Source organism: Sprattus sprattus (genome assembly GCF_963457725.1).
Source record: "Sprattus sprattus genome assembly, chromosome: 7".
Taxonomy (NCBI): Eukaryota; Metazoa; Chordata; class Actinopteri; order Clupeiformes; family Clupeidae; genus Sprattus; species Sprattus sprattus.
The window spans coordinates 3,210,995-3,224,419 of NC_137926.1; the positions used below are offsets into that span (position 1 = coordinate 3,210,995).

A 13,425-nucleotide genomic window follows, 5' to 3' on the forward strand; every position below is an offset into this window, starting at 1 on the left:
TTCATCTACTAGTACTGCAGTCTTTACATATTGTATAGAATAACTGCTGGAAGATTAGAGAAAGAGAAATGTCCTTAATGTACACTGTAGTTTACAGATTTAAAGTATCAAAGTTGTTTCATTAAAGTTTAAGTTGCTTATTTAGTCACTTATTTGTGTGGCCTACTTAGACATAACATCCATAAGCCTGGTTTTTATGAGTCTTCCATGTATTGTGTGTGTGTGTTTGTGTTCACTTCAAGAGAAACACACCTCCTTCCTCTCATCTCACCACACCGCCTTCTGACCGAGCTACAGAAAAGCCCAGAACAGACACTGACTTCATGTTTCGGGTGAAGTTCTATCTTATAGCGTTCCATTTCTCTAACAGCTCTTTTGATGGACTCATTTCAGGAGAGCGCAAGAGCCACAGAATCCAACCCCACACAATGATGATGAAACTGATTGAAGGAACCAGGTGTGTGTGTGTGTGTGTGTGTGTGTGTGTGTGTGTGTGTGTGGGGGGGGGGAGGGGGGGGGGGTGGGTCTCACCAGAGCGGCCACGTAGACCTTGTAGACCGGTCAGCGCACACCATGGAGAGGACACTGCAACAGGACTCCGCCACCACCTCGCCGGACACCTCCGCACAGCTTCCTCCTCCTCCTCCTCCTGCTCCTGCCGCCCCTCCTCCTCCTCCTGTTCCTCCAGTTCCTCCTGCTCCTCCTCCTCCTCCTGCTCCTCCTCCACTGGCCCCCCCGCCCAGCGAGCGCTCCCCATTGGCCAGCAGCAGAGCGCCGCTCACGTCATGCGACAGCCGCCGCAGTGCCATCTCTCTGATGTTCCAGTTCCTCGAGAAGAGGCAGCCCACCAGCTCAATGCCAAACACCTGGGGAGGAAGAGGAGGGAGAGGAGATGGAGAGAAGGAGAGGAGGAAGAGGAGATGGAGGAGGGAGAGGAGATGGAGGAGATGAAGAGAGGGGAAGGAGATGGAGAGGAGGAAGAGGAGGGGGAGGAGGAAGAGGAGATGGAGGAGGAAGAGGAGATGGAGGAGGGAGAGGAGATGAGAGAGAGGGGAAGAGGAGGGTAGAGGAGGAAGAGAAGGAAGAGGAGGAAGAGGAGGGGGAGGAGGAAGAGGAGGGAGAGGAGATGGAGAGATGGGAAGAGGAGAGAGAGGAGGGTAGAGGAGGAAGAGAAGGAAGAGGAGGGAGAGGAGGAAGAGGAGATGGGAAGAGGAGAGAGAGGAGGGTAGAGGAGGAAGAGAAGGAAGAGGAGGGAGAGGAGGAAGAGGAGATGGGAAGAGGAGAGAGAGGAGGGTAGAGGAGGAAGAGAAGGAAGAGGAGGGAGAGGAGAAAGAGGAGATGGAGAGAGGGGAAGACAATGAGAACGAGCAGAAAGATTGAGAGAGAGATGGAAAGAACAGACACGAGAGAGAGAGAGAGTTAAAAACATTTTATGTTGAATGTCCCCATGAGTGCTTTCTGTTGCATCAATTAATGGATAACTTTGAACGAAACCAGCAAAACTTGATGTAGTTCTGCTTGACACAGAGCACCGCTCTGCTCGTTCACGTCCCCCAGCACCTTCTCAAACCCCCGTCAGTCCCCCCGAGGCTCACCTTGATCCAGGGCTCGGCCAGCTCCTTGTAGGTCTGTGGGATCTGCTGCACGCCATAGTGGGGGAGGGTGAAGTCTCCCTCCGGCTGGCCCAGGCGCGGGCTCTCGCTGTGGGCCCCGGAGGAGGCCTGGCTTTGGGTGCGGCTGGAGGATCCGTCCACGGAGGAGGAGGGGTCATGGCTGTGGGTGGAGGGGGGCAGTTTGTTTGTGTTTGTTTGTAGCAGTAAACAAATATTAACAACATGTAGAGTCGTGTTTGCTTGTAGTTAAGAAAACGCTTGAATTTCAACCGCAGTCGTGCTGTGAGAGAACACATTGTTGGAGAGCCACCATTAAGAATGTGTCTGTCTTGCCTCTACCGTACGGCGGGATTTAGCAGTCAGTCCTTAAAGCTGTCGGCATTTATTATAACTTGTTGAATAAGTTGAATAAGAGGAATCATTTAAAGTTCAGGCCCTGGGCTCTGTAAAGCGCCTTGAGACAATTACATTTCTTTTGTACATAAAACCGTTTTTAAGTTTTGGTGCTGTATAAATAAAACTGAATTTTAATGAAGAATGTGTTTGTAAGCAACAAAAGGACAAAGTTCATACCTCAACCCACACTCTGGAGAAAACACACATATTTATTCCAAACAATTAGAATAATTAGGGTTGTTTCCCGGGGAAAACAAAAGGCTTGGATTTCATGAAAGTTTTTTTTTTTTTTTTAAACCCTGAATCCCCAAAAGTGCCATTTTCATGTCTAGAGGGGAAAAACACCTTGAGTATAAGTAGCTGCTATCATGTCAGACCTGGGCAGACACACACACACACACACACACACACACACAAAACAAGGGTGGTGCCTGACTGTCTGGCTCTCCCGACCACGAGAAAGGGAAGGGATCCAATGGCCAAGTCACATTCCAGTTCACTACCTGTGTGTGTGTGTGTGTGTGTGTGTGTGTGTGTGTGTGTGTGTGTGTGTGTGTGTGTGTGTCTGTGTGTGTCTGTGTGTGTGTGTGTGTGTGTGTGTGTCTCTGCCCAGGTCTGACTTCACTACCTGGTGCCCTACGTAGGCCCTGTGTGTGTGTGTGTGTGTGTGTGTGTGTGTGTGTGTGTGTGTGTGTGTGTGTGTGTCTGCCCAGGTCTGACTTCACTACCTGGTGCACTACGCAGCAGGTCCTGTAGTGTGTGTGTGTGTGTGTGTGTGTGTGTGTGTGTGTGTGTGTCTGCCGGTGCAAGCGCTCGAGTCTTGACAAATCACATTTCAAATGAACGTTTTCACTATTGGGGAATCTGCCATACATTAGTTTCACTGTCGTTGAATTAGGATACAGACCTCATGAATCTTGCTTTGAACTCTTAGATCATTTAGACTTGAAGTCAGCAAATAACTCTTAATTGGTAACTGGAAAGCAACGCCGCCATGCTTGCCTTGCACTTCCTTAGATGGGCAGGAGGAGAGAGGAATGGTTCAAATGGACGCCCAAACTTGGACAAACATTCGACTGCATCGATCGGTCTTGGCTTTGGTAAATCAGTGACTAGGTTTCACTTGGACTTTATCCTTAAGTGCAGAGAGCAGCGTCTGCTGTTGGAGAGAAAGTTCTGCCCTACCGATGGGGGGGGGGGGGGAGAGGGGTGGGGAATTGCACAAAAGCTGTGAGGGCAAGAGGTCTAATTTGGGCCCGGTTCACATTGTGTGTGTGTGTGTGTGTGTGTGTGTGTGTGTGTGTGTGTGTGTGTGTGAGTGTGTGTGTGTGTGTGTGTGTGTATGTTCAGGGCCCGGTTCACACCGGCATTCCTGGGCTCCTGCGGGGGGGCTCGGTTGTTGGGACGGATTAGGCTTGACGAGAAGTTACTTGGCACACACTCGCGCCAGTCACAGTGTGGTACAGGGGTGGCATCGAGACATTTGGCCGGCTTTTTCAATGGCTTGGTTTTTTTCTCCCCTCCCCTCCTCTCCGCCTCCCATTCCAACAGAGAGCCAGTTCCGGTCTCCAGTGCGGCTGTGCATAATGTCACGGGTGTGTGTGTGTGTGTGTGTGTGTGTGTGTGTGCATAATGTCAGCAGCCCATTGAGGTTTACGCTGAAGTATCCGCCTTCTTGTGTTCCGTCTTATCTGTCTGCTTTAACTGCGACGCCGGTGGCTGTTCCGTCAGCCACAGACACACGCACGCACGTAGACACACACACACACACGCAGACACACACCTACACACGTAGACACACACACACAGTTGCAGACACACACACACACACACACACACACACACACACACACACACACACACACACAGACACACACAGTTGCAGACACACACAAACGCAATCAGCAGGTGCTTCCTGACACGCGGACAGGACAGACGTCGACACCTCGTCACCTAATCAACGGAACAATGGCTGATATTCCGGGCGCTTCCACAAGTCTTTCGAAGAGGAACAACTTCCTGGTGGCTTACTTTTTTATCAGCAAATGTCTCCAAAACAGAAGAGTAACTGGAGCCTAACTGCTCGTGACAAACGTTAAGTCCACACAGGTTTGAGCTTTTCTAAGTTAAGTTGCAGAGTTGAACCCTGCAGCGTCCCCAGATGTGTATATTGTGTGATATCCTGTCTGTCCTTGGGGATGCGTGCCAGACCCAAACAGCACACACACACACACACACACACACACACACACACACACACACACAGACAGAGAACATTCTAGAAAGCGATAACCTTGCATTACGCAGCCATTCAGATTCAGTTACCTGTAAAAATCGTGGGACTTCCACTTGGCTCGACAGAGGGGGCAGATCAGGGTTTCATGGTTCCGCCTGCATTCCTCTGCCCCTGCAATCACACGGAGAAGAATACTACATTTAAATATATATTATATATATTTAAAAGTCGAATTTCGTCCAGTCACATTTCAAAGGATAACGAAAAATGTGTTTTGACTGCCCGTCAGCTGTGATCGAGGCCAGAGACAAAGTCCTTGTCCCAATTACATGGAGGGGGAGAGAGAGAGAGCGAGAGAGAGAGAGAGAGCGAGAGAGAGAGAGACAGCCAGAGAGGACTGTGTGTGTGTGTGTGTGTGTGTGTGTGTGTGTTGCGAGAGGCTATGGGACTGTCAGACTGTCAGCCTGTAATGGTGCAGGGACGGGTGAGATGGCGTGCGTGCGGTCGCCAGGCTCACTGAGCCGGAAAACCTCTCATGAGGGACTGTTAGGAGTCGCTTAATGCCACATGAGGCCAAGACATTAGTGTTTTCCTTCCTCAAGACACTCGTGTGTTACTCTCCTCTTCCAAGACACTAGTGTGTTACTCTCCTCTTCCAAGACACTAGTGTTTTACTCTCCCCTTCCAAGACACTCGTGTTTTAACTCTGCTTCTCCAAGACACTAGTGTGTTACTCTCCTCTTCCAAGACACTCGTGTGTTACTCTCCTCTTCCAAGACACTAGTGTTTTACTCTCCCCTTCCAAGACACTCGTGTTTTAACTCTCCTCTTCCAAGACACTAGTGTGTTACTCTCCTCTTCCAAGACACTAGTGTGTTACTCTCCCCTTCCAAGACACTAGTGTGTTACTCTCCTCTTCCAAGACACTAGTGTGTTACTCTCCTTCTCCAAGACACCAGTGTGTTACTCTCCTTCTCCAAGACACAAGAGTTCTTTATATATTATTATTTATCTTTTTTTTTCCAGACAGGCTAACTTTAAATGGTGTTAATGGTAAATACTAAGTTGTGTGTCTGTATACTACATACGTATGTATTTGGTGCCCTGTATGCTTGTATGTATCGACATGTCAGTGGGTGAGAGAGAGAGCGAGGGAGAGAGAGAGAGAGAGAGAGAAACAGAGAGAGACAGAGTGTGTGTACTCAAAGATAAAGTGTGTGAGTGTGAGTGTGAGTGTGAGTGTGAGTGTGAGTGTGAGTGTGAGTGTGAGTGTGAGTGTGAGTGTGAGTGTGAGTGTGAGTGTGAGTGTGAGTGTGAGTGTGAGTGTGAGTGTGAGTGTGAGTGTGAGAGTGTGAGTGAGTGAGTGAGTGAGTGAGTGAGTGAGTGTGTGTGAGTGAGTGAGTGACTGTGTGTGTGTGTGTGTGTGTGGACTTACATATAGACATGCAGTGGTGGTGCAGCTTGTTTCTGCAGCCCTCCTCACACACGGTCAGGCTCTCCTCATCCAGCATGTCCAGCAGACAGATGGGACACATCTGCTCCTCCTCATCCTTCACGCTGCACACACACACACACACACACACACACACACACACACACACACACACACACACACACACACACATTTACTGAAAGGGTGCTCAGAAAGACAGAATCTCTCAAAACAGCGAATCTCACACACACACAGACACCTTTGAAAACATCCACAGCAGTCTCACACATCTCATTTCAGCTGCTTACTCAGAGAGGTCCACTGTGGTATATTTAGTAAAATATGTGTGTGTGTGTGTGTGTGTGTGTATGTGTGTGTGTGTGTGGGGGGGGGGGGGGGGTAGAGGCCTACCTGCTCTCTGTGCTGGAGGCTGAGGTACTGGAGGGACAGTTGGTGTGAGAGTTGGACATGTGTGTGTGTGTGTGTGTGTGTGTGGGGGGGGGGGGGGGAGGCCTACCTGCTCTCTGTGCTGGAGGCTAAGGTACTGGAGGGACAGTTGGTGTGAGAGTTGGACATGTGTGTGTGTGTGTGTGTGTGGGGGGGGGGGGAGGCCTACCTGCTCTCTGTGCTGGAGGCTGAGGTACTGGAGGGACAGTTGGTGTGAGAGTTGGACATGTGTGTGTGTGTGTGTGTGGGGGGGGGGGAGGCCTACCTGCTCTCTGTGCTGGAGGCTGAGGTACTGGAGAGACAGTTGGTGTGAGAGTTGGACATGTGTGTGTGTGTGTGTGTGGGGGGGGGGGGGGGAGGCCTACCTGCTCTCTGTGCTGGAGGCTGAGGTACTGGAGGGACAGTTGGTGTGAGAGTTGGACATGCGCGAGACAAACTTCTGGATGGTGTTGCGCGAGGGCGCCTTGATCCGGGAGCTGCGGCGGTTATGGTACTTCTGAAACAGGCTCTCCACCTGGACACACACACACACACACACACACACACACACACACACACACACACACACACACACACACACACACACACACACACACACACACACACACACACACACACACACACACACACACACACAGACACACAATTTAGGAACCTTTCAAGTCAGAAATCTTACGAATAATTCTGCCTGCAAAGGGCCCACAAATTCGCTCATTTGAAACAATAAACTTTTCTCCGTTCAGAAGCATTCACACGTTATGGCGGTCTGCTTTAATGACTTCTCTCACTTCAAAGTTCTTCAAGGTCTTCCTCCAGAGCAGGGCGTCTGACGGCTCCAGCTGGAAGACTCGGAGCATGACGAAGAGGACGTGGATGCAGAACGCCCCTCGACCGCAGCTGCAAGTCTACACACACACACACACACACACACACACACACACACACACACACACACACACACAGTCACACACAAACACACTTTTTATGACCGGCACAACTCCCCAGGCGTACTTCGACAGTGCCTGCATGGCGTTTCTCCCAGAGCTTGAAGTGGACCGCTTCACAAACAGAAAAGGGTCACTGCTTGGCTGAAGTGAATGCTGTGGTGCAACGGTTTTATGGCCCCTAAGGGCAACTTCTAGGAACCAAACTGAATGGCACAGAAAAACAATAGAATGATTCAGACGTCAGGCTGGTCTGGATTCAGCTGTGCTGTTAAATAAGTATAAGCAGACACTTACAAAATAAAACTATAGATAGAAAATATAGAACATGAAGTAACTATATTAAGTAACTATATTAAGTAACTACATTAAGTAACTACATTAAGTAACTACATTAAGTAACTACATTAGGTAACTACATTAAGTAACTACATTAAGTAACTACATTAAGTAACTATATGCACGTGAGGAGTCTGAGCGTTACAGGTGATAGGTCATCACATCAAAAGTGCCACCAGCGTGGACTTGTGTCTTAGGCCAGACCTACCTGTGGACCAATGAACACTCTGTATTTGTTGTCAGGGCTGTCTCCTCCAATCAGGAAGGAGTTGGGTCCTATTTGCTGCAGCAGGTAGAGGCGGGCCCTCATGACCTTGTTGACCCGGCGACTCGTCTCCTCCGGGCTGTAAGGAGAGAAGCCATCTGGAGAAGGAGCCCTGCGAGGAGGTGTGACTCGACCGCTCTGGAACTGCACGCACACACACACACACACACACACACAGACACAGACACACGCACACAGACACAAACACACGCACACAGAAACACACACACATGCGCACACACACACACACACACACACACACACACACAGAAACACACACACAGAAACACACACACATATGGTTTGAGGATGGCATCACGCTGACACAGCACTTTTCAGGCACACCATTAAGGTTTATTAACCCTGAAAGAGTAGGTCTGTTATTTAAACGAGATGCTGGGGGAGAGATCTGTCCTGAAGCTACAATGAACTTTCAGTGGAATGAATGAATTACAAATGGAGCTCAGACAAGACTACGCAGGCCACTCTTCTAGGAAACCGTCTAGAAAGGAGAGTTTCAAAGCTCTTATGCAGGACAAATGTGCGAGTGTGTGAGGGCCAGATTTTAGTGTGTGTGTGTGGGTTTGTGTGTTTGTGCGTATGTCTGTGTGTGAGTTATCTTATGAGTGTGTGTGTGTGTGTGTGTGTGTGTGTGTGTGTGTGTGTGTGTGTGTGTGTGTGTGTGCGCGTATGTCTGTCTGTGTGTGAGTTATCTAATGATTGTGTGTGTGTGTGTATGTGTGTGTGTGTGCGTATGTCTGTGTGTGAGTTATCTAATGAGTGTGTCTGTGTCTGTGTCTGTGTCTGTGTCTGTGTCTGTGTCTGTGTCTGTGTCTGTGTCTGTGTCTGTGTCTGTGTCTGTGTCTGTGTCTGTGTCTGTGTCTGTGTCTGTGTCTGTGTCTGTGTCTGTGTCTGTGTCTGTGTCTGTGTCTGTGTCTGTGTCTGTGTCTGTGTCTGTGTCTGTGTCTGTGTCTGTGTGTGAGTAACAGCCCCACTCACCGGCACTGGGGACGCTCTCTTCCGCCGCACGCCCGGGGAGTCGGGCTTTCCACTGAGCTTGCCATTGGCTGAGGAGGACGCGCTGGAGGCTGATGCTGATGCTGATGCTGATGTTGAGGAGGACGAGGAGGAGGAGGGGCCTGGGGATGGGCTGCGACGGCCCCTGCTCTGGGGGGAGGAGCCTGCTGAGGCCGCGCCCCCCTCCACACCGGCCTGGCCAGCCTCGCTCCCGTCGGGCCGCAGAGGGATGGGCTTCACCACCTGATTGGGCGAGGAGCAGGAGGAGGAGCAGGAGGAGGAGGATGGGAAGAGGGGGAGAGGCAGGAGGAAGAGGAGGGGGGGGAGGAGGAGGAGCAGGACGAGGAGGAGCAGGGTTAGGGTTAGTGAAATATGTCCTCCTGTTTGGAGTGCTCAGAGTGTGTTCGCTGCTGTGTGTGCCGCAGTGTGTGCCGCAGTGAAATATGTCCTCCTGTTTGAAGTGCTTAGAGTGTGATCGCTGCTGTGTGTGCCGCAGTGAAATATGTCCTCCTGTTTGGAGTGCTCAGAGTGTGATCACTAGCTGTGAGCAGCAGTGAAATATGTCCTCCTGTTTGGAGTGCTCAGTATGATCGCTGATGTGTGTGCCGCAGTGAAATATGTCCTCCTGCTTGGAGTGCTCAGTGTGATCACTGCTGTGTGTGTCGCAGTGAAATATGTCCTCCTGCTTGGAGTGCTCAGAGTCTGATCGCTGATGCTGGAGTGTGTGCCGCAGTGAAATATGTCCTCCTGTTTGGAGTGCTCAGTGTGATCACTGCTGTGTGTGTCGCAGTGAAATATGTCCTCCTGCTTGGAGTGCTCAGAGTCTGATCGCTGATGCTGGAGTGTGTGCCGCAGTGAAATATGTCCCCCTGTTTGGAGTGCTCAGAGAGTGATCGCTGATGCTGGAGTGTGTGCCGCAGTGAAATATGTCCTCCTGTTTGTTTGGTCTGCAATGCAGATGTCCCCCAGCTGTGTGAGTAACTGCACCACTATGTGTTTGCATCTGTGAGTACGTTTATATATGCATGTGTCACTGTACGACTGAAAACATGCATGATGAACTGATATATGTGTGTGTGTGTGTGTGTGTGTGTGTGTGTGTGTTGTGTGTGTGTGTGTGTGTGTGTGGTGATGTATGCGTTTATGTCCTGCATGGATGGATGTTTAGGTAGGTGTTGTGTGTGTGTGTGTTTAGGAGATTGTGTGTGTGTGTGTATGTGTGTGTGTGTGTGTAGTAGTGTGTGTGTATAGTAGTGTGAGTGTATAGTAGTGTGTGTGTGTGTGTGTGTGTGTGTGTGTAGGAGTGTGTGTGTACGGGTATGTGTAGGAGTGTGTGTGTGTGTGTGTGTGTGTGTGTGTAAAGGAGTGTGTGTGTGTGTGTGTGTGTGTGTGTGTGTGTGTGTGTGTAAAGGAGTGTGTGTGTGTGTGTGCGTGTGTGTGTGTGTGTAAAGGAGTGTGTGTTAAGGTGTGTGTGTGTGTGTGTGTGTGTGTGTGTGTGTGTGTAAAGGAGTGTGTGTTAAGGTGTGTGTGTGTGTGTGTGTGTGTGTGTCTCCACAGCTGCAGCCTCACCACTGGGCCTCTCCGGCTCCTCCTCTCCAGCCACTCGTGCTTCCAGGTGGGCATGCAGGTGGCCTTCAGCTTCTCCCTGATCATGCGCTCCTCCGGCCGGTCCTCCATCTTCTGCAGGCCCCGCAGCGTGTCCTTAGGGTCCTTAGGGTCCTTGGGGTCCTGACCCCGCAGCGTGTCCTTAGGGTCCTTAGGGTCCTTGGGCTCCAGGCCCCGCAGCGTGTCCTTAGGGTCCTTGGGCTCCATGTCGCGGCTGCAAGGGGACACAGGACGGGGGCAACAGTCAGCCACGCAGTATAGATGTGGAATGACCACCATTTCTCTCTCCGATTTCATTTCCAGTTCACTGGTTATTATTATTATTATTATTATGTTGGTTATTGCTACAAAACGCTTTAAAACTTCTAAATAAGTCTTAAAGCTGTAATTACTTCAAAGAACTCATCTTACTAGTAGATAGGGCAATCTAATTAATGAGAGACCTAATCATAATCCACTATATGCATTCAAAGTCCTCTGATACAGACAGAAACGACAGAAAGCTAGTGAAGACTGTCTGAAGGCCAGGAGAAAACCTAGTGCTAGGAGGAATTATAATAATAATAAAAAATTTGAAAAGAAACACACAGAAACACACACACACACACACACACACACACACACACACACACACAGTGGGCTGTGCCACAATTCTCTCTTCATTCATAGCGGTTTAGGGTCAGTCTTTGCGGAAGTCGGAGAGCTGTGGAGCGTTAACAACCAGCGAGAGAAACACACACACACACACACACACACACACACGTTTACAACCAGCGAGACACCCATGGCGCTGTCTGTGCTCAAGGCAGGCAAGTAGGAGGACTGGGTGGGGGGGGCGGGCGAGCAAAGGCAAGGGGTGTGTGTGTGAGAGTGTGTGTGTGTGTGTGTGTGTGTGTGTGTGTGTGTGTGTGTTGGGGGCTTCAGAGTAAATAGCGGGCCCCATCCGAGAGGATGTTATGATAGGAGTCGCGGCCGTCTGAGCCGGTTAGATTTACAGTACATCATACAAATGAGGTCTGACAGCATTGTTCAGTGCCCTCCCCGTGCTACCGAGGAATGGAGGCCTTTCAGGGCCAAACACTTAGTCTGTCTTTAAAAAGACAGACAGAGAGGGAGGGAGGGAGGGACGGAGGGAGGGGGAGAAAGAGAGAGAGATGGATGAATGTGCTCCAGAAAATGTACGCTTAAACACACACAACCACTGAACCTCTGACTGTGTTAAACTACCTGGTGCTCTCAGACCCAAATACACTTCAGGTTAAACGCTCAGTGAATTCATTATGTCTGTCTGTCCCCTTCACTGCACACCACTGGCACACGCTGGGGAGAGAGAAAGAAAAGACTTACAAGAGAAAGAGAGAGAGAGAGAGAGAGAGAGAGAGAGAGAGAGAGAGAGAGAGAGAGAGAGAGAGAGAGAGAGAGAGAGAGAGAGAGAGAGAGTTAGAGCCAAAGAGAGATAGAGAGAGAGAAAGTCAAAGAGAAAGAGAGAGAGAGCAAAAGAGAGAAAGATAGAGAGAGAGCAAGAGAAATAAAGAAAGTCAAAGAGAGGGAGAGAGAGAGAGCAAAAGAGAGAAAGACAAAGAGAGAGCGAAAGATAGAGAGAGAGTAAGAGAAATAAAGAAAGTTAAAGAGAGGGAGAAAGATGGAGAGAGAAAGAGGGCAAGAGAGAGAGAAAGATAGAGAGAGAAAGAAAGAAAGAAAGACAAAGAGGAGAGAAATATAGAGTGAGAGTTAGTTTTTAATGAGGCTGAGCGGCTGCCAATCAGGTCTCTCCTGGGACGGAGCTCCTGCCCTGCCTGGCTCTGGCTGTGCCCCACATGTGGTCCTGCCCTGCCTGGGCAGCTGCAGCTAGAGCCAGCACCACCACCCCCGCCACACACACACACACACACACACACACACACACACACTGTGCCACACACACACACACACACTGTGCCACACACACACACTCTCCCACACACTCTCCCACACATACACACACACACACTCTGCCACACACACACACACACACACACAAACACACACACACACACACACTCTGCCACGCCAGCACCACCCCCGCCCCCGCCACAAGGCTTTTCATTAACAACCCAATCAATAGTCCTGCTTCTCCCCTTTTTGGGCTCTAGTCAGCTGCTCAATACTAATTAAAAAAAAGGTGAAACGAGGAGAGAAGAGAGCAGAGAGGAAAAGAGAAAGAACAAGAGAGACAGACAGACAGACAGACAGACAGGCTGAGAGACAGACAGGCTGAGAGACAAACAGACTGAGAGGCAGACAGACTGAGAGACAAACAGGCTGAGAGACAGACAGGCTGAGAGACAGACAGACAGACAGACAGACAGACAGACAGACAGACAGACAGACAGACAGACAGACAGACAGACAGACAGGGAGGCAGACAGGCTAAGAGACAGACAGGCTGAGAGACAAACAGACTGAGAGACAGACAGACAGGCAGAGAGGCAGACAGACTGAGAGACAGACAGGCTGAGAGACAGACAGAATGAGAGACAGACAGAGACAGACTTCCTATGCTCCACAGGACATTGATGGTGTTTTTTTTCCCCCTGAGTGATCGACTGCTGCGGTTACTGCTCGAAGCAGGAAGTGAGACACCCTGTGCCCAGTGTTGTGACAACTCACCGTCTGCTTAATCGGTTTGAATTATCTGCAAGGGACTCAGCGGATTCGCCATTTACTCAACGCTCTCTAGTGACCAGAGCAAGAACACTCACACACACACACACACACACACACACACACACACTAACCCTTCCAAACAGGTCACAACCACAAACCACCGGCAACCAAAGTAGGCCAGAATTGATTTATTATTTTCACACACAAAGACAAAAAGTGTTGGAGGGGTTGAGGGAACAGTCAACAGAAAACCACCATCTTGAAAGCAGCGGTTTTTTTTCTCCCCTACACAAGTTTGGGAACAATATGCTGCACTTGCAAAACAAGGGGCGTTAGTCTGCAGCACTAGCACCAGGCTGCACTAAAGTAAAAAACACAGACAAAACAGAGAGACCCCTGACAGTCTTCCGTCAATAAACCCTGAGGATTTCTATTCGATTTCTGGCATGGAAAATGCTTCTTTCACGCGTACCGCGGGGGCAGTT

The 13,425-nt window shown here is 49.9% G+C and overlaps 1 protein-coding gene across 1 annotated transcript in view; it reads right to left on the reverse strand.

Moving 5' to 3' along the window:
* The window catches only part of map3k1 (mitogen-activated protein kinase kinase kinase 1, E3 ubiquitin protein ligase), a gene marked incomplete at its 5' end in the record, with an annotated part of 56,610 nt that overhangs the window by 20,120 nt on the left and 23,065 nt on the right, over nt 1-13,425 (reverse strand). The window contains 10 exon segments of the mRNA XM_080842571.1: nt 532-563; nt 566-866; nt 1,596-1,773; nt 4,335-4,416; nt 5,681-5,802; nt 6,490-6,638; nt 6,913-7,029; nt 7,616-7,816; nt 8,672-8,932; nt 10,259-10,508. Coding sequence (XP_080698697.1) covers nt 532-563; nt 566-866; nt 1,596-1,773; nt 4,335-4,416; nt 5,681-5,802; nt 6,490-6,638; nt 6,913-7,029; nt 7,616-7,816; nt 8,672-8,932; nt 10,259-10,508 — 1,693 coding nt within the window.